Source organism: Podarcis erhardii (genome assembly GCF_964252035.2).
Source record: "Podarcis erhardii genome assembly, chromosome: 8".
NCBI classification, from domain to species: domain Eukaryota; kingdom Metazoa; phylum Chordata; class Lepidosauria; order Squamata; family Lacertidae; genus Podarcis; species Podarcis erhardii.
The window spans coordinates 55,221,675-55,243,708 of NC_138499.1; the positions used below are offsets into that span (position 1 = coordinate 55,221,675).

Sequence of the window (22,034 nt, forward strand, 5' to 3'; positions counted from 1 at the left end):
CAGTAGCATCCTTTGAAAAACCTGTTAAGAGATACAAACCATAAGGTTGCCAATGCGAAATGGTATATGTTCTATCTCTTGCCTCAGTTAGATTGGTAAAGAAAAAGCATTTTAGATGCGTTGTCTATGCATTATAACACTGTGACATCAGATGGTGGTGTGGAGGCGATTTCTCATGCAAAGTTTACAACGCATTTTCCTGATATGCTTCTTTGATGAGTCTAGATCCAGCCTTTGTCCCGAAAAGTTCAATGGTAGACCAAGGGATAGCAAAGGAAAGCCAGCAGTGCAACCCATTTAATCCATAGATGAAAAGCAACCAATGCAATGAGTGCTTTTGAAAAGGGTACGTTTAAAGGAACATCATCCTGCAGTGTAGATGCCAAAGTTACCCAGGGTTTGCTATCATTAACCACAGTAATAGGAATGAGCTGTCTCAGCTGACAAAAACCAACTTCCCCACTGCGAAGGTTGGCATAGTTAAGCTCTTCTATATGGGTGTTTGCATTGAAAAATGAAAGCATTCAGCTTTCTCTGCCAATTATTTTAATGTGACATAGGGAATTATACTGGCAACATTTGAAATAAAAATATAAGGAGTGGAAGGGTTATCATTTTAACTGCTGTTACTCTACTCATTACTCTATAAATTAAGCTCATTCCACATTAACAGGTCATTATTGATTGCCCTCCAAATGCTTCCATAATTTACTTCATACTGTCTATTTAGGTTTTTTGTCACTTGAACTCCCAAATATCTAAATTTACTGTGTGCTATTGGAACATTAGATACCTTGAAAAACTCTGAATTTTTGGGATCCACACTGCAGCCTTATCATCCATATAAAGCCTTTTGTCATTGATGTTAAGCCTAGCTGACTGCACAGCCAATTCAATTCTTGCTGTTAGGGGTTCCATAACAAGGGTGAATAATAACAGTGAAGGAGGCAGCCCAGCTTCATAACTCATCGGATTTGAATTTGTCTTGATTCCAAATTATTGGTGCATATATTAGCCAAAGAACTAGAGTATGTTTGTTGCAAAATTGATACAAATTTAGATCTGAATCCAAATTTGTTTATTACTCTAGAACTGAGGTGAAAATATTGTAGTCCATGATCAAGAAAGAAATCTGCCTATAAGAGTCCACTTTTGACAGATCCTTGAGAGGTTTGGAGATAACCACAATCCTAGATTGTCACCATGTTTGGGAGAGAGGGATTTCTTCTAAAATATAATTTAACAAGTTTGTTAGATGGAATATCAAAGAAGCCTTGAAAGCTTTAAAAACAGGATTAGTATACCCATTGGGTCCATGGTCTTTCCGAGATTTAAGATTTTTAATGGCATCAGCAATGTCTTCTGTAGAGATATGCTTATCCAAAGATGCCCTGTCCACCTTTCCCAGCAATGGAAGCTGCCATTTTGAAATGGTGAATTTGTTCTAGGGAAGGTGAGCAGAATTTTGTGACCAGGTTGCTCACTGGGGCAAGATGGTTTGAGCATTATTACGTTGATCCTGGCCCAATTGCACTGACTGCCAGTTAGTTAATGGGCCCTGATTTGGTGCTGTTTTGACCTATAAAGCCTTAAATGGCTCAGGACCGCAATACCTCAAGGACCACCACTCTTCCATATAAACCAATCCAGACCCTGCGATCATCATCTGGGGTCCTTCTTCATGTGCCTCCTCCATGACAGGTCCAGAGGGTGGCCCACATTTGTGAATTGCTCTCCCTAGGGAGGTTCATCTGGAGCCTTAATTACATATCTTTAGACACCAGGCGAAAACATTTCTCTTCAACCAGGCCTTTGACTGATTAACATGTTATGGCCTTTTAAATGTGTCTGTATGACACTGGGTTGTTGCTTTGCTTTGCATTGCTTTGCATTGCTTTGCTTTGCTTTTGCTTTATTATGTATTTTGTGTTTTCATTTAGTATTTTTATGTTGTGAACCATCCTGTGATCTTCGGATGAAAGGCAGTTTACAAATGTAATAAATAGTGGTAATAAATAATAATAATAATAATAATAATAATAATAATAATAATAATAATAACAGAAGTCATATAGAGAACTACAGAAATCTACAAACTTCTGGCAGATTTGTGATGATGAATAAAGTTTTGTACCAGTTGTCCTATGGTGCCATCCATTCTAGGATGGTCCCGTCCCCCCCAATCTATTAACCATAAGCTTGGAACCTTTATCCATCTTCAGAAAAGTTCTTTCAAAAACTAAAGCTAAAGCTTTCAACTCCTTCCATTTTTTATTTGCTTATGTATATTACATGATCCAATGACAATATAAATTTGTAATAAAAACTTATGGATTGCTCCAAGGATCTTACTTGTTCATTTGTCCTTTTCTTCATTAGAAACCTTTCTTTGAAGCATGGACCCCATCCTACCACATTCATAGACTCCCATACCTCTGGTGTACTGTTTTCTATATAGTGCAGAATTAGGACTGCTGTATGGTCTTATGTGTGATTTGGTCAGTATCCCAAATCAGATTAAAGGACTCTGTTGGGATTGACCATTCATGGGGTGTAAGAGAAAATGTAGTTTCCACATGGGGCATATCATATACCAGTTTGGGCAGAGATGACTGTATGCAATGGAGTGAAAGAGATCAGGAGAAAATCATTGCAGGGCTTTGGCCCACCTTTGCAGAACTATATGTCAAGTTTGGTCCCAGGGTGCAGCTCACCCCATATGCCACAATCATCTCAGGCCTTCAGAATTTTCAACACCTTCAACTGTCCTCTCCTATTTTTTTCTGTCTTCTGGCCTTCTTCCCTTGTGCTGGGCTGCCTTCATCCATGTGAAATTTGGCTGAGACTTTGGGCTGCAGGTTCTTCACCCATGTTTTTAAAGAACAAGACATACAATGCATTTCTAATTTAATTCAACAGAAACACAGAAATAGTTGAGACTTGAATAAGCCAGATACAAGTTTCCTTTTAAAAATTGCATACGGGTCATACATTGTATTTGAAGTGCACTGCCTTCAAGAAATATGAACAATTAGAAAGCAATCAGTGATCACTCAGCAAAATTTATTCTCAATGAAATTCATCAGAATAAACAAACCGTGAGAAGTTTTCTCCAAGGAGTGACTAAAGACTTGTGGACTGCTGCTTTTACTTGCTGCTTTCTAAGTGAGCATAGAAGGAATGGCACAGGAAAAAAACCTGCTGGTCGCTACAGTCTGGTCAGCCATGCCTGGCCGCAATAAGGTTTCTCTTCTTCATCAGCAGTTTCCTCAGCTGAACATACTTTACTGTATTAGGTTATTGGGACATATCCAATAAGAAGACACAATGGGCCATTTGGCTGATCTCCTGTCCTGCAAACTGCCCAGCAAGCAGATATCTGGCTCTTCAGCTACCACCTTGAGAAAATAAATACAATTCATGCCAAATTAAAAAGAAAACATTGCATAATTCAACATTTTAACAGCTTGTCATGCCCATTTCAACCCCTTGCTCCAAGTTGTGACTGGGGAAGGAATCTCCTCCCCTTCTGCTCCCCCCTCCTACTGCCAAAGTGATGCCACTGTTCCAGAGGACACAATAGGGTGACATTCAGGACATCTGTGAATGAATGTCTCTGTCACAACCTCTTTCCTTTGAAACTAGAAAACAGACAAGAGTGATTATACTGAATAAATTCCTCTCTCTTTATGCAGAGGGATTTGACAAAAAGCATATGGCATGAAGGATAAAATATTTAAAATTATATCTTTTTGTTCACAGAGAAATATAACAACATGCAGAACAAGTACATGAATCAATTTCATTTTCCACACACAGTCAGGATACCTCACTGAAAAGTTTGCCTTTTAAGAGCTTGCACACAGATCATATAAAATGTTCCTTTTTATATTGAACTCACTTCCCTAAGGCTGCTTTCATAACGTATCCCTTTATATGCCTGATTATACCTTTGATTGTTGTCTCCAGGGAACTTCAATGATAACCATTTCATGTCTGTCTTTCCTCTGGGTTAGTGTTGAGAGCAGTTCCCTCTCGCACTCTGACACTTCCTCTAAAGCCATTGCCTTGTCCTTCAGATGTGGCGAGTCTGACTGTGGGATCATGACAATCCTTCCTCCCGCTTTAGAAATGCCATTGTCCCTTCCAATAAAGAGGGAAGTATGAAGGGATTTGAATTTGAAAAAGGTCACTCTTACATCTATCTTTATATTGGAAGACTGAAGAAGTTCATCTAAAGCAGATGTGGGGACCCTTTGGCCCTCTGGTTGTTGCTGAACTACAACTCACATCAGCCCCAACAAACATGGTCTCCTTCCTCTAAGCCAGTGTGGTGTAGTGGTTAAAAGCAGTGGAGTTGTAACCTGCTTTGAGACTCCTTAGGGTAGTGATAAAGCGGGATATCAAATCCAAACTCTTCTTCTTCTTCTACACCCCCCCCCCCACAATTCCACTTCTCTTCCCTTGTGTGGCTCACCTTTCTTACCATCGAATCTTAGGACAGAAACTGTGTCTCATTATTTCATTGACATGAGCCACTTTGGGACACAAAATTTTTGACTGCAAAGCAGGATAGAAATAGAAATTAAATGAATATGCTTTCCAACTTGAGAACAAGACAAATGAGCTATAGAATTTTACGTCTTTGTCCTACAGAAGACATACCAGCAGTTCCAGGTAGGTATGCTGTTTGTTAATGAGTAAGGTTGGAATGAAAGGAATTAACTTTTGAGCATGGGCCAAATCAAGAATTAATGCAACTGAGATATTAAACGCATGGTCTGTCAGGATAAAACTGGTAATAAATTGATATAAGGAACCATCCATTCTATTTACTGCTACTTGTTCTTTGTATCTTATTATATCAATCCTTTATGAGTATTAATTTTGGCTGTTTTATATTGAGGATGAGATATTGAAGAAAGTACAGGAGAGAAATAAATCTAAAAACAGAACTGGCAGGGTTATGTGAATCTATCACTGGGATTACTTTACAAGAGTTCCAATGCAGAATTCTCTGAACACTTTTGTTATGCACAAATTAAGTTACCTTGGTTAAAATTCCATCAGTGGAGACTAAGGGCAAAACTAGATGTCCCATAAAGGCAAGCAATGTGCATGTTTTGGTTATGTAAATAAGTATTGCAAGCAGCTGCCTTGCTAATTCGAAATGATCTGGCATCACTGTATCCAGAAACCAAAGAATTTCCCAGCAAAAATCCCCACCGCAAAGCTGACATATGCATTTAAAGGAAAGCTCTTGTTTTCTCCAAGTTCCTATCAGCAGAGAGTTCCTCAAAAGGCAAATAACAACTTCAGAGAGGAGTTTTCCTTTTTTAAAATTGGGGCCATGTCAGGGAATGAAAGAGTTAAGCTTTTCCCTCCCCATCCTCATGGTCCAGAGATTGCTCAGGCTTCCCTTGGTTGCTTTTGGCATAACATAACCAAAACCATACATGTACATTAGTTGCATTCCATCTCATCAAGCTCAGCCCCAAATTTACCTCTTTGGAATTTTGAAATAGTATCAGGCATATTGACACAATTTTCTATAAGGAACAGTAGAAGGCAAAACTATCAATATAATACATCAGCTCTTTTATTTTGATTTTCATACTGGGGTGCTAACAGAATAGCAATGCTCTTATTTATTGATTTATCTTTTATTATATTATTTTTAATCCACACTCTCATAGAAGTGTATCAATGAAAGTATACGAACATCAGGACCCACAGAACTGGAAAACCGGGACCTATCGGTGTTCTGAGTGAAAAGAACGTGACTGTTATTTTTTTTCCTACGCAGTATGAAATCAAAGAACTTCCTTCTAATTGGGTTAGGTACATGCTACAGCCATTTAAATGGAAATGAGACTGGAGTTATTTGTCAGCAGTGAAGAATGGTCTTGCAGGCAACTACCTTGCTAATTAGAAACCATCTGGCTCCACAAGAGAACACCAGCACTTCCAAGGTATCCACAGGCAAAAAGGATGTGTTTTATCTGTTAAGATAATACAAACACCTAACACCATATGTTAGGGCTTAGGTAATTAATATGCTAAATTAGCTGGATCCTAACATATTTCTCCTAGGCTTTCTCAGGAAGTGGTTTCAGTTTAAATGATTGAAAACAAAACAATGCCATCCAAAAGAAACAGTCAAAGAATGCCAGCCTGGCAACATCAAGTTTATATTTTCAAGGTACACCAGGGATATCCTCCATTTGCGAAGCTTCCCAGAGCTAAGAGAAGGGGTCAGCAACCTTTTTCAGCCATGGGCCAGTCCACCGTCCCTCAGACCATGTGGTAGGCAGGACTATATTTTTTGGGGGGGGGGAATGAACTAATTCCTATGCCCCACAAGTAACCCATAGATTCATTTTAAATAAAAGCATACATTCAACTCATGTAAAAACACACTGATTCCTGGGCTATCCGTGGGCTGGATTGAGAAGGCGATTGGGCTGCATCTGGGCCCCAGGCCTTAGGTTGCCTACCCCTGGCTAAGAGTATTGGGAGGGGAAGGGAGAAGTATTTAGTTTACTAATGATGGGTTAAGCAACTTCTGCAAATATATGTTCTAAAGATAGTTCAAAGTAGATTGAATTATATAGTTTATTGGACCAATACAGGCCACTGCAGACACATGCAAGCTCTAAACTTTCTTTGCTGGGTAGAATGATGAGTTCTGCCATTCCGCCTAATTCTGCCCAATGAAGGGTTATGGGGAATTCAAATGCTTGACTATTTCTGCTCAACCTAAACATCCACAGTGAAATATTGCCTGGATCCAAAAAACACATGATTACTTCTGCACACCCAAGGGAGCTTTGACCCTGGGCTTCTCCATGATGCACAGAGGAGGATTTAAAAAATAAATTGGACTATGGAATGTGGGTTTGCAATTCTGGGGCACAGACAAGACATTCATTGGATGTCTCCAAGAATCGTATTATATGTTTGTACATCACTGAATCCTGCACAAATAGGTGGCAAAGCCCTGATACTTAAACCTGTGCATATGAATTTAATCTATCTACATGCTATACAAGAATGTAAAAATAGAGATTTAGATAAGGTGCCAAGGTGCCTGTTAGATTTTAAATCAGCAGCTGAACAAACTAGGCAAAATTGATGGTGTCTTGTCTGCTATTTACATGCTGGGTTTTATAGTACTGTATTTGTTCTGCTCAGTAAATTTAAGAAATTGATGTCTTGTTCATTAGTCTGTAAACCTTTATTAACTGCAAAGGGTGCAATTCATAGATATAACAAATATTAGTTATATTTGTTCATAGAAGCAAAAACAAGAAGAGTCTTTTGGTGACTTATGACCAGCACATTTATTGTAACAATGAGGCTTACTTTCATAGCACATATCCTTTCTGAGGTAAGAAAATTAGCACATTGCCTGGAAAATGCTGTGGTTCTAACAATCAAGTTACAAAACAGTTACTGTTAACTACTGAAAGTAAAAATCAAAGCAAAATAAATAGTTATTAATTTCCCAGTCTTCCTATAAGAAACCCAGGGGATGGGATCTCCTCATGATGTATTACCCCATTTTAGCTCCTCCACAACATTTTCTAGTAGGTGAGAGAAGCACTGAGCAAAGGTCCCCTCTGACATTTGTCAGATATTTTTTCTCCACGATGGTTGGGAAGGAAATACTAGGTGTTGGGGGGGGGCTACCAGCTGTTCAGCTGTGAGTGGCAGTAATGCTTACACGTTAAATAATTAGGTGTTCTTAATTCCAACATTTATTTTTCTAATCTATAGAAGTCATGCCACAGCTCATCAGAGCACCTACTTGCCCTTCAGCTTCTGGGGTCTGACAATGCCTCCAGGGAGATATTCCATGATGACCCTGTGTTGATCCGAGTGTTGAATATGAGGAAAAGATAACTGTCCCCTGCTGTTTTCTGAGCTCAAGGCTCACAGGAGACTCAGCAGTTTCTCATTCAGAAGCAAAGTCAGTAGCTGAAGTCAATGATCTAATGCAGGAATTTGAGACATGAATCCAAGGCACCTCAACAATCAAGGGCCTTTGCTGAAGGAGCTGTATGTATTGTCTGTACAAACACCTAGATTCTTATATATCATGATTGGGCCTATAGTATAGAAAGCCCATTCTGTATCAACAATTGAAGAAAAGCATACCCTCCAACATTTCTCCAATGAAAATAGGGGTGTCCCATTCCATAATGATAATTTTACTATTTATACCCCACACATCTTACTGGGTTGCCGCAGCCACTCTGGGCAGCTTCCAACATATCTAAAAACATAATAAAACATAAAACTTTTTTTAAAAAAAAAAAACCCTTCCCTATACAGGATTGCATTCAGATAGCTCAGGGGTCGGATAACTCCATATCCTCCAACATTTCTCCAATGAAAATAGGGACATCCTAAGAAAAAGTAGGTGAACAAAACCATGCCTCAGAATGTGAAACGTCACACAGAAATGTTTAACCCTGTAAGTTCTGATTCTCCTCACAAAGAAATCCTCATGTTCCCTCAGAATGAGGCAGAGAAATGGAAGCCTCTTCATAGAACAAAACTTTCTAGAAATGAAAGGAGTTGGATGACTGTTAAGGGTTCTCACATAATCTTGTAGTCCTTAGCTCTTGGGGAGTGGAGAAGAATGTGAGAGACTCTTACTCTGAATTGGAGGACCCAGGAGGCTCCTAGCAGCTCTTCCCCCAAGGACAAACCCTCATCCTTCTCTGAGTCCTCTGTCTTAAGCTCCTTTAGGAAGGTTTTGCCCAGCATAAACACACACTTCTATAGGGAAGAAATCAGGGGGATAAAATTTGATGAGCCCAAGTTGGTAGCTAGTATCTTAGGCATGCCTCTGTTTCACTGGAGGGCTCATCATTTTCCTCACAGATCTATTGAAGATTGCTCCCATATTTCACACAAATGTCTTAATTCTGTATTATATCATTTTAAAAAATGGGGGAGGAGAGATCATTGAAAGCACTTTTGGTGTTTAACTTTCTATGCGAAACTATCACACTTTCATTTACTTTCATATTTGTTCTCAGCACTTTCTTTTTCTGTTGCAGGTTATAGGAAAGTTTTTGGCACAGCACTAATTAAAGGACTCTCTCTAAGCTCCCTTACTGCGCACTAATGTACATAAATGCCTTGCTTTAAAAACAGTTGTGGAATTAAAGCACTCTTAAGTCCATTATTGCATGTTAATGAGTATGCTAAATCTCTTCCTTAAAGTGGTGTTGCTGGGCGCTGATGTGCATAATTGCCTGAGTTGTAACTCAATCTTTTAAAATTGTTTTTAGTGTGTATCACAAAAAAAATAGCCCTGTTTAAAAGTGTGATGATTTTGTAAAGGTCAGCTCACCAGGTTGACTCAGCACGAATAGAAAAAAATGCACTTAAGGATTAGAGCGATGCCTGTACATTTTGGGTTTTTAAAAATAAGGATATTGGATTATTTCACATAGAATTGGGAAGAAAGAAACCAGGAAATAACTTTGTGTACACCTTCAGTTTTTAAAGCAAGAGGTTAGGAACAACATGCAGTAGCATTTCTGGGAAAATTAGAATTCTGAAAGAGGAAAAGAAAATGGCAAAAACCACAGCTGCCAGTAACAGCAGACTTCTTAGTGGGTTGGTTACTGCTGCTTAGTGGGATGGAGAGTTGGAGGGGCAAAGTTGTGTGGTGTTGTGTTTGCAAACACACTGACAGGAGGGCAACATTCAATTATATATCAGCAAATTCAGAAAAGAAATAAACTGGCAAATGTAGGATAATAATTGATTGATGCAACATATACAACCTCTTCACAGACATAGAATCATAGACTCATACAGTTGAAAGGGACCCCAAGGGTCCTGTAGTCCAGCCCCCTGCAATGCAGGAATCTCAGTTAAAGCATCCAAGACAGGTGACCATCCAACATCTGCTTAAAAACCTGCAAGGAAGGAGTCCATAACCTCCCAAAGGAGTCTGTTCCAGGTAAGAATGGGTGTTCAACAAACAAAGGACATTGTGTAGCTTCCTCATAAACTTTATGCAAAAAAATAAAATAAAATCAGGATTAATGCTCAATAAACAAGTCATTTAGAAGTATCCAGGGTCTTAGACTGACTATCTCTTCTACTGCTATATGTCTCCATCTGGATGAAACACAGTTTATTTCCATACTCCAGTCTCTTTCACTCTTCTCTTGAAGGTGTTTGCACTGCACTGTACAGGAAGAACTGATGAGCAGTCTAGACCTGCATTAAAATAGGTGATGAACAAGCCTCTCTCTCTCTCTCTGGACTCTATTAAAGAAAAGTTAAAAGTACATTAGCTCAAATAACCAGGAGCCTCCTCAAAGCTTTGGAAATGTCACTGTTTGAATGCTTGTTTTGAGCAGATACGATGCTGGCAGTGGGATATGCTTGTCAACTGTTCTATAATTTGCAGACAGTTGAATAAAAAGAAATTAAGAACAAAGGAAAATTAATGCTGACTTTTCTTTTTATCATGTGTTTGTATAATAGATGCTTTCTGAACATTGAGTCATGGTAAATGAATGTATTTTCTGTCTGGATAAAACAGGGCTGATAGTTTCAGAAAATGGACCGGAGAATCCTTTTAAGTCATTTTCCTTCATCATGGCAGATGAAGCACACTTTGCTATGTGTAGCATGAAATACCTGGAAACAGATGAAAGCTGCCTCTGTTCCAACCTCTCCGGTTAGTAGAAAGCTTCTTGCCAGAAGTCCTGGCACACATAGGCGTTTTGAAGATCTGATGAGGGTTCATTGCGTTTTGGAGTAATGCAAATCCATAAGAAATCCAGGTATCCTAGGGCTGTGGTCTCTCTCTCTCTCTCTCTCTCTCTCTCTCTCTCTCTCTCTCTCTGTGTGTGTGTGTGTGTGTGTGTGTTGCTATTCCATATACAATTTGTAGTTTTAAAAACTTTGTAACACATTACATTTGCTGCAACAGTTATGTGTTAGCACATTTGCAGAAGATTTTAAAGTATTTCTAACAAATCACGCTGCCACATTTAAAAATCTCCTGGAAAATGGGGACAACAGAAGGTTAGTTATTTTTAGGGGACTTTAAAAATGTCTGTGAAACTCACATTTATTTGACACTTGCCCAGTAATTCAGCAATGTTACCCACAGATGGAGCATACATTTCAAAATGTCATTGAATGGTAAAACAGAGCTGGCGGAAAGTTGGCATTTTATACCTTATAACTTTGAAATGTTTTCAGTCGTGTATCTTATCCAACTGCATGCTTGAAACTTTCAAGTTTCAGTTTGAAATCTGCTCTGAGAATGCTCAACAAATCTGACTTCAAATCTTCAAATCCGAGGCACCCTCTTTAGCAGATGTGCAGTGGGCAGGGCAGGGGGAGGAAAGGAAACAGAAGTCCTGGTGCTCAGGTGAAACATCACTGGGTAGCTTTAGATACAGCCCTTTGATTTTGTCTGAGCTCTAAGTACCCATCATAATGGATTTTCCTCTGCTTGATGGAACACAAACTCACATGTGGACTTTGAATTCACCCATCAACTGTGACTCTTACATTTAGTAAATATGATTCCACAGTAAAACAAAAAACAAACAAACAAACAAACATCACCTCATTCATATATCTATAACTTTTGAATCTGTTGCCTTCCATGGTTCTAGATTCAGGTAGGTAGCTGTTTTGGTCTGACACAGTCAAAACATACCGTATATAAAAAAATAAATTGTCCAGCAGCACCTTAGAGACTAAGTAAGTTTGTTCTTGGTATAAGCTTTCGTGTGCATGCCCGCTGAGTCAATCACCCATCTCCTACTACCCTCCTGAGAAAAGCCTCTCCCCACCCTCCCACTATATATAAGGGTCTGGTAACTTCTGTTTCAGTGTATCTGAAGAAGTGTGCATGCACACAAAAGCTTATACCAAGAACAAACTTAGTTGGTCTCTAAGGTGCTACTGGACAATTTTTTATTTTATATATATCTGTGATAGTCTTAAATACCCCAATACAAACTTCTGGAGTACTGAAATTTATCCCATTCCTTGCCTTTCAGAGACAAGCTAGATTGCTGTATTCAGGATATCTCCAACAATGTTTAGCTGAAGATTTTGGAGGATCACGAACATGTGCTATATGTTTGAAACATCAGTTGTAACATTTTATAAGACTGTGTGCAAACAGGCATGAGAATGAATTAAACAACTTACCACAATTTGCTATCTTCTTTTGGGTTGACATGTCTTCTTCATGGTCTTCATTAGGTTATGCTGTTGTCTTATCCTCCAGTCCAGGAGAATGTTGGAAATACTTTCTCTGTCTCTAATCAATTAGAGGATAATTTGGTTCCTTTTTAAGAAGTATCCTTACTAGTGTGCCTTCACAGTGTCTTCAATGCTTGTCATGTTCCTTGGGGCTGTTTGAGATGTTAACATTTGTTTTGCAAGTTCTGATCAGATGGGTCAGGTTCTTGCTATTATTAGAGTGATAGCTTGGGCTCACCAAATAAAATACAAGGTTCGTGGCCTGTCCTTCATAGCAATATTTCATACTGTGTCATGAAGTTGCAAGAACCAGAAATTGTATCTAGTGAAGCTGTAAAGCTTAAATATTAAAGATGTGCAAGGCTCATGTCATATTAGAAGGTGTGAAGTAGACATTAGTGTTGTACCTTGACTTCCTGCATTACACTAATTCAAATATTTCCTAAAGAGACACTCTGTGAAATTGAAGATTACAAAGCTTATGGTTTTCAATATGTTAATGTAGTTGCAGTAAAGGCAATGCTACTGCCCATAACGTCCATTATATAACCTCTGTCAAGGATTTCTTCTATTTATCTCAACCCCTTGCCACCACAACTTGTGCTGTGGAAAGAAAGGATAGGAAAGAGAGGTAGACAGCAATAGGGTTTTTATAGCACAATGGCATCTAAATCCTCTGGTTTCTGATGAATTCCAAGTTCTATCTTCCCCAACTATTGCCCATGTTGACAGGTTGTTTATGGGTGTTGGAGTCTAACAATGTCTGGAGGGCCACAGTTTCCCCACCTCAGAGATACACAAACTAAAATAGCAGCAAACCGTAATGGAAGACTTAGGTCAGGCATCCCCAACCTTCAGCCCTCCAGATGTTTTGGACTACAATTCCCACCATCCCTGACCACTGGTCCTGTTAGCTAGGGATCATGGGAATTGTAGGCGAAAACATCTGGAGGGCTGCAGGTTGGGGATGCCTGACTTAGGCTTTATAAAACTTGCTGCTTAGAGATTTGACGCACTTTGGGCTCCACTCTTGACTCCCTTTAACAGCAGCAGGACATGCAGAAATGAAAGCAAGCAATGCTTTTACTATCACTTTCATCTTCCTTGCCAGAACCAGTTTCTCTGTAAAAAAAAAATTTAAAAATGTTTTTGATGTTGTAACCCACCCTGGAATAATAGGGTGAAGGGTAGAGAAGAAGAAGAAGAAGAAGAAGAAGAAGAAGAAGAAGAAGAAGAAGAAGAAGAAGTTGTTGTTGATGTGTCAAGCTGCTGTTAAAACACAAAAAGCAGGGCTAAATAAAAAGTGGAAATTATCTAGATACTTAATCTTACCCTTTTCATTTTCCATTGGTGAGCTGAAGAGGAGAGCTATTTGATCAAAGTTAATACTTAGCCAGCTTCTCTCAAAAAACCCAGCAATAATAAATTAAAAGTGAAAAAGTGTCCTGCTCTATGAGTCCATTATAATAATCACAATTTACTCAACTGCTTTATTTATAAAGGCAGACATTAATAATGACTACTAAAATGCAGTTAGAGAGTTAAACAAATATGCCCACCCCCCAAAAAAAAAAATTCTTAAAACTCTGCTCTTGAATTTCCCATATATTATTTGGATACCACATATTTACAGAATATTCCATAAATATATGATATCTGCATATAGCACCCAATGATATTTGCTTTCAATATTTTGGTAGATGTTATTTGAGAATAAATAAATAAATGATAATTAACAATGGACTACATTTAGTACCTGACAGCATTTTGTAATTATCATGCAGTAGTATGTAGAACATTATAGCTTATCAGAGTTCCTATCTGAAGCCTGTCAAAATCAAACCACCAAGATTTACCAACAAATCTAAACTTAATTGCTCCAGTATCAAATTTTGAGTTAAAATTACGTGTTCAAAAATTTGATTAATTTTTTTTTTCATTAGCGAGATGGCAAATATCATTTCAGCGCGATATGCTGTTGCCCCAGTTCATTTGGGAATCTAATGTACACAATGAAGCAGTCTAGTCTGAGGGGGAATCACACCTAATTCCTAGTGCACATAGCCCTGTACACAGCTGACATATCACCAATCAGCTGTTTGAGAGGAGAAGCATGAGTTATATTCAATTGGAAAGCTCACTGGCCATTTTGAATACGTTGCTGAAAGCTTATTTGTTTCAGTAAAAGAAAAGAGTACTACAAAACTCAGTGTAAGAAATTATTATACATTGTTTTATGTATCTTTATATAAAAAGTTACAATTAGCAAGCATATGACACAAAGAAATGGATAGGAACAGCAGTAAGTATGGATGCATGCTTTTTACAATGTATCTCATCAAAGGGATTTTTGTTGTTGTTGTTTGCCAACTCAAATATTCAGCAACATACATGCAAATCAGTTCCTTGTTGTTGAGTTCAGTCATATTGTTAGATTTATATATCCAACAAATATATCTACTGAAGTGATTGTGAATGGATAAATAGTACCTGATTTAATCATTTTATTCCTGAAACTGGGTTATCTTTTCTTTGTAACAAAACAGAACAAAATAAATATAAAGAAATAAAGAAAACAGATGATGACAATAATAAGAATAAATGATAGCAATGATAGTAATAAGAGTCTTATTGCCATCCATTAATTTTACTCATTACTGACTGATGTGTGGGGGTTTTTTTTCATGAAATTGGAATAGCTGGTCAGAGTCCAGAACATCTCTAGCTTGCAGTTCCAGGGTCGACATTTTCACAATTCACTGTAGTATATTCAAAAGCACCCAGGTTCGCACTATTCCCAAGCAGTCTACATAATGAAAACAATGTACATATAACAAGTTCAATGTGAATAATTGTCTTTGACAGGACATATAATATACAAGTACACAATGAATGACATTATTTTGGTGCCTTTAATTCCCTTTCTTTTTCTAAAAAACAAATTTGTACTCATGTAAGCCCCTTTCATACAAATGTCTGCATATTTCAAGTATTTGTGGTGGTGGCGGTGAGAGCATACACAGCAGAGGCTCACTGCACATGTAGAATATCCACACTTGGGCTGTTTGTAAACTGCTCTATATTGCCAAATAAATGTGCTCATAATTAAGATGAATGACTAGAACCTTGAAGACAGCTAGGCATATTAGTGCTTTATTGACTTCTTTGTCCACAAGACTGCAGGTGGCCTGATTGCATGACCTGCTTTTAAATAGACAAAAGGGAAATGTGGCAGAAATGTGGCACCAGGACACAAAGTCATTTAGGGTGTTGTTTTGGTATGCCAGTAATTGGAAAAAGTGTGATCGCAGTAGTACAACAGTAGTCCGACCTCCAAAATCCAAAGCACAGGTAAGTGATTGTGATCAGCAACTCGACTGGCTGGTAGGGCAGTGCAAAAGTTCTTCAATTTTAAGTCTAAATAGATCTCAGACTATTCCATCTGAGCCAAATTCCAGAATAAAAAATTAGCTGTAAAATAGAACTATCTATAAGAAGTTAAGAAGAAATATTTGAATTTTTTTGGTGTGAATAAAAATAGTTGACTCAAATTGAGAATTCTGTCTCTCCACCACCACCACATTCACTCAAGGCCTGAAAATACTGGCTAAGTAATTTTTGTAGTCAAAATGTTTGTATGTATAAAACAAAGAATGACTTATGACTTCTCCCTTCTCCTGAAAAACCAAAAGCTTCTATATCTTACTAATAGTTTAGTTTCTGTGTTTCACTATGTGTTTCACTATATCCATCTGAAAAAAACCACCCAAACTGAAGCTGAGATACTTATAGTGACTATTTGGTGCTCTTATGTGTGGGATAACCAGCCTCATATAATCAACATGCTTAAGTCTAATTAATATATGAAGGGGTTAATATCATAGAGTAAAATGTCCTGCCAGACTCAGCTATATCCACTTCCCTTACCTTGGGAGGAAATGGGTAATGAAGCCTATTATTCAACCCCCAGTCTACCTGAGAACTCAGGGTGTAAAGAGGTTTGAGCTGGTGGCTCCAGTTCACACTGCATGGCTTTCATGAGCCACTCTTGAGTTCCTATACCAATAATTTAGGAACTTTCACCACTCTATAACTAAGCCAAGTGTTACCGCCTGTGCAACTTTTTTCTGAATGTTGTATGGAAAAGAATATGAATCTGAACTTTGGAGAGTTTGTAAGTAAACCATTTTTAACTTACCAAACGTGGTCATTTTCAATGCTAGGGAAGAGGGAAACTTTGGAACTCACTTTAAAGGGCACATTTTAAAGGTCTAATAGCCTATAATTCCATTCTTCACTTTGCTGTATGTTTTGTGATTTTTAAACCTCTGCTGGGGTTCTCTCACCAAGGAATACTTGCCCAAACTTGAATCCTGGCATCTAGGAATTATCCTTTTTTGCCTATTTTTCTTCCCCATGCACCAACATTATGTTTCCTTTCAATAAGAGGAAAGGTCAGTGTGCTCAACAGGAATAAAAATGGGGAGTTTTCCCTAGCATAAAAGTTGTTGTTTTTGTGTCAATCCACACCTACAACAGAATAATATGAAGCCTTAGGTTGTGGCAGTAATAGTTTTGTATAGAAAACTGTCAGCTAGATGCTGACTGTAGAGATATTAAGGGGAAAATAAAAAAATAAAATCATGTGTCCAAACCCTCCAGAAAACTGTAATTAGTGCTAGCAAAATGAAAATGCACATCAATATAAAAGGAACAAATAGATTGAATTCTTACAAGCTGTTAACCAAGCCCTTTTCCAACATCATAAATTCTAAATGACAATACAGTGAGATAGCAGATGTCTTCATATCTTAATTTAACTAAGCATTTAAGTGGCATCAAACAAACAGCCTGATTCACAGCTGTTGGCAGCAGAGTGTGACCTGGTACCAGTGCTGCTCTCACAGCAGGGACAAAGCACTGTGCATGATCCCCAGCTGGGAGTTGCAAATTTATCCCCTGGCAGTTCCTTTCTGGTTGGTTATTCAGGGTAGAAAATTGTTGTTTAGAGTGGAGATCAAGTGAAAATTTTGCTGCTTCCTACATATTCCCAATAGCTGGGGGCCATGCATACTGCACATCCAAAACAGTAATGCAGGGAAGAGACAATTCAGGGTATTAGCCAGTTGTAGATCTCATTGCAACAACATTGCAAATATATGCTCTGTCATGGTCAGACAGCCAGTGTGGTGAAATGCATAGAGCACTGAGCTTGAAATGGAAATACTCTGGTTTAAATCCACACTCAGTCCATGAGATTTGCTAGCCAGTCCTGAGTAGGACATCACTGGTCTTCTTTCCTTATGGGGCTGCTATGAGGATAAAATTCCTCATACATTCCTCAAGAAGCATTGGGTACAACTATGGTAAATATACTGACAGATCTAAATTCAGAGCTCCCTAAATTTAGAACTCCAACAGTGTGGATCAGGCTGGAAGTTATTACCTATTTAAACACTTTACACAATCATTTTCTTAAATAAAGGGGGATGTTCATGCCAAACACTTGTTTAGAATTCAAGCTTGAGATGCAGATTATACTTAGCAAGGATGGTCTAATGCAACTGAGGGTACCAATTTAATTTATTGTATGCATTGTTTAAGTTATAGCAGCTTCCTGCCTATAATTTTAAATTCTTTGTATGCCGAAAGCTTAGCACCATTTTCAAGCAAAGCAAAAGAAAATGAAGGAAAAAACATCAACCCCACACACAGGCACACACACACAGGCACACACACACAGGCACACAAACACACAGCAAATGATATACAACTACTAGACATTTTCAAAGAAAACAAATGGAATGCAAGAGATGATGAATTGGGAACTATATATTTGTTCACTTACCTTCAGTTTGCCTTTTACACCCTAGTTGTGTTGTACTCAGATTCATGTTTGTTTAGAGACCCAATGAGGCAGAACCTGGAATGTTATGGCTATTTCATTCAACATAATAATGTTTGCATAGAAAAAAAGAAATATATGCATATACATTCTTAAATGAAGAATACTTTACAAACCCTGATCAAATTGATCCAAGACACTTAAAACTGGCATGCAGATTGACAAAAGTAATGCTCTCATAAACAAGGTCAACCCTCAAAGTGCCCCATCAACTCATCCCATTTCAAGTTGGCAGGGCTGAAGTTGACAAGATGCTTTGAGGCTTTCGGATACCCCATGGCCTAGACGTACAAAATGAAACATTGTGGAGCACATGAACAGAACATTAAAACACAGAGAAATAAAGCATGCATATGAAACACAAATCTATTTTTAAAAGTTCTGGCTGTTTCCAAATAAGTTGTAACATAAGTATTTCTCTTTTTGCATTTACTTGCAAATTTGTAATCATTCTTATTTACAAGCATTCAAGGTGCAATACACAGTAAAAGAATCTCCGTGCTAGTCATTAAAACAGAAATCATGCCAGACTTGAATCAGAAAACTCTTCTCCACTACATTTTTTTCCATAAGCAAATCTAAAAGAATATCAAGCTGAAGCGATAAAAATTATCCTGTGGTCTAAATGCCAAATAAATATGACAAGCAGTGGTACTATGGTCAGCTACAGAAATCATACTGTAATACTTTGAAATATTGTCATTTATTACATAGAAAACAATGTTTCATGGAAAAGGAGTTTCTCCTCATCAAACTATCCAATTCAGGTTTTCTTCAATATAACTGAAAAACTGTAGTGGTTAGTGTTGTACGAGGAACTGAGAGACTAGGGTTCAAATTTCCACACAGCCATGAAACTGACTGGGTGACCTTGTACTAGTCACTAACTTTCATCCTAACCTACCCCACAGGATTATTGTGAGGATAAAATAGGGGGGAGGGAGACTTTTGTACACCACCTTGAGCTCCTTGAAGAAAAGATAGGATACAAATGCAGTAAGAAATAAAAAAAGTAATCATGTGCATACTGATTTTTCAAAAGAAATCCCAACTAATTTTAGCAAAGAAAAAGTCTTTGGTATGGTCAAAGTACCTGCATTTTCTTATAGTTTTGTATTTAAATAAAATTAAAACACAAAAAAATGACATCAGTATGGAGATTGAGCTATTTATCATGAGCTGAAAGAAGGGGCAGAAACAGATGGCCAAACTGTGTGACCTGAGGGATCCATAATTAGGAGAAGGCTTAACCCTTTCCTCCCTTTTTTCCCACTCAAATGGCAGCTATTAGATCTGGATGTGGAGAGATGGATACAAATGCCCCCCATTCCTGTCATCACAGAGCTCATAGCTGCTTTAGGATGGGAGGGAAAGGTCATCAGGAAAAGATGAAGGAAGGAAAGGAGTAAACGTCCTTTCCTGGATTGCCACTTCCCTGGTTGTCAAACCAGAAGTGTGGGGCTGCTGATTAGGAAAACAAAACAAAACAAAAGCTAAGGGTTGAATCCAGTGCTGAGTACAATGGGACTTCCCCATCCTTTCCTCTCCCCGTGGACCCTCAAAACCTGCTCTGGAGTGTCCCCAATCCATTCAGAGGAGATTTTGAGGGTGTAGCAGACAGGAGAGAAAAGTTTCATAGCAGAAGCCTCATGTGCTAGCAGAACAGCAGCACTAGGTGTGATCGCAAAGCTGCAGCTGCATAGGCAATCCTTCACGTGGGTTTCCTGTTTCACATCTAATTTGGCCCGGAAGTGAAAACAAGCAGAGTGAGAAAGAGTCCAAGAAGCACATTCACACAGCATGTTTTGATCTGGTTCTCAACTATGGCTGCGAAGGGGTTCCCATGCAAAACTGTCATGGATCAGAGTGACAACTGCTAGTCAGTGTCTGAGGATATAAACGTTTGCCAGGACAGCTTTGGATTCTTGGCAAGCAGTTTCTCTGCCTTTGCTGTTTCCATGCAGTGTTTGCATGATAACTCCCAGCACTCCTTTTAGAGCAATTGCTATGGAAAAGCTCATCACAAGCTATGTGAATGGATCTTAGAAAGTAAAAGAAAGTAAAGAACCGATATAAATTAGAGAAATAAAGAGGGAAGAGTTAGGCTTGAACCCAGTCCTCATACAATAGTCTTCATCAAAAATCTATTGATACTGACCGCTGGACAGCTTTATCATGTCTGGATAGCCTGTGACTCGTGGTTGGTACCTCTTCGATTTCATCTATCTCGCACGCATCTGCAGCATCTTGTGAGTAGCTATGCTTCATTACAAGGATATTTCTTCTGTTCATGGGCTGTATGAGAGGCTTTACAGGCTGGGGTTGAATTTCTGTCAAGATAGGCGTATCTCTTGTGCTGAGGTTACTACGGCTGCCCTTAGTGCTAGATAACTGTGATCCACAGTGGTGGTCATGAATGCATTTTGAAGATGATCGCCGCAGTTTATGATAATTTTCAAAGTCATCTGCAACGTCTGCAAGGTCCGCTGAAGCTCCTGTCCCTCTAAGAGTGCATAACTCATAGTGAGGAGGCTCAAACACCTCCTGGAATACTGTTTGATCAAAGTCTGCTTTCCTCTGGACATATTTTTTACGAGGCTGCTTGATCTGTACTATAACAGAGATAATGATAAGGAGGACCACAATACAAGAGGTCACCCCAATTATTGTCCCACTGGTATTGGTAAGCTGGTCCAGTATGTTGGCTTTTCTTTTTTCTGTTTGATGGGGAAACATAAAAAGAAAGAAAGAAAGAATTAATTAATATTCTTTGTAAATAAACAAATAGTTGCCACATTGCTTTTTGGCAATTATCACCATGATTCTTTGTAAGCTAATATAAGAATGGCTAACTGGAACAGAAAGTTGAATAGGCAGGACAATCCTTTATCTTGATGGTGAGGTGATTCATAGTGCCAAATTCCTTCATGCAGTTGGAAAATTGATCTACCTCTATAGTGGGATTCACATGAAACCGTGCAGGTACATGAAGGAACCTTTCAATTTTTCTATCGAAAAATTTCTGCCCTGCTTTTCTCTACCAAAATGTTCAAAGGACCTAACAAAAATAACTAAGGGTGCTTCCAGACAAGTGTTTTTGGGAGAGTGTGGGTGGATTTGGTGTTTTCCAAGCATGGAAATTTCTTGCAGCATCCAAATGATGCTGTCAACCAATTTTCAGCAAGTATCCTCCCAATTTAATCCAGATTTACCCTTTCCATTGAGAATCTAAGAAGTTTTAAAAAAAGCCATGTCAGTGATCCATTTACACTATTAAGCCCCTGTCTGGAAGCACCCTAAGTTTGACAATATAATCTGGTTATAGCTGTAACTTTGTTGTCTAGCATGAGTTGCTTATTAGCAATATTCTTGGATGCATGATGACAACCTTCAGTATGCGAACTAGCAGCAGCTTACGGTAATTTAAATAGGAATGCTTCCTTATCCTTGAAAACCATCTCAGCTACTAACATTGATATATATGAAATCACTGGTATTAGTTAACACTCACCTGTCTCAGGTGGAAATGCAAGAATTATTACAAATAAGATTTCAAGTAAAGGGGGGGGATCTTTTACTATGAGCCGTTGCATACCTTTTTGTTATATCATACATTCCAAGCTTCATAAATATAGATCTTCATAGCATCACTGCTCTAGACCCAAAGGATAATCTTCACAGGCTTCTTGTCTCAGCCTGTTCATTCTGGTAGCATAAATTGCACTTGCTCTGCTCCACTGGCTATGTGATTATCACTATATGCTGAACTGTCTTCCAAACACTGCCAAGTTTTATTATAAGAAAAACAGAGGTTTTGCCCACAAAACTGAGAAGTCTACTAGACTGAATGACTCATTGACACATT

At 38.4% G+C, this 22,034-nt stretch overlaps 1 protein-coding gene and 1 long non-coding RNA gene across 3 annotated transcripts in view; one reads left to right on the forward strand and one right to left on the reverse strand.

Annotated features, from left to right (window-relative positions):
- The window catches only part of LOC309349310, a 349,787-nt gene that overhangs the window by 12,705 nt on the left and 315,048 nt on the right, over window positions 1-22,034 (forward strand). The gene's annotated exons all lie outside the window — the stretch shown is intronic.
- The window catches only part of NETO1 (neuropilin and tolloid like 1), a 102,239-nt gene continuing 94,681 nt past the window's right edge, over window positions 14,477-22,034 (reverse strand). Inside the window, exons 9-11 of one of the 2 annotated variants that reach the window (XR_014159827.1) lie at window positions 20,328-20,886; window positions 18,113-18,201; window positions 14,477-15,070 (exon numbers count right to left, since the gene is read on the reverse strand). Coding sequence is in view for 1 of the 2 variants with exons in the window: in XM_081875107.1 (XP_081731233.1) it covers window positions 18,127-18,187; window positions 20,328-20,886 (620 nt within the window). In the remaining variant the exon portion in view is untranslated. The remainder of the gene's footprint in view (window positions 15,071-18,112; window positions 18,202-20,327; window positions 20,887-22,034) is intronic. The other variant, XM_081875107.1, reaches the window with a different exon arrangement.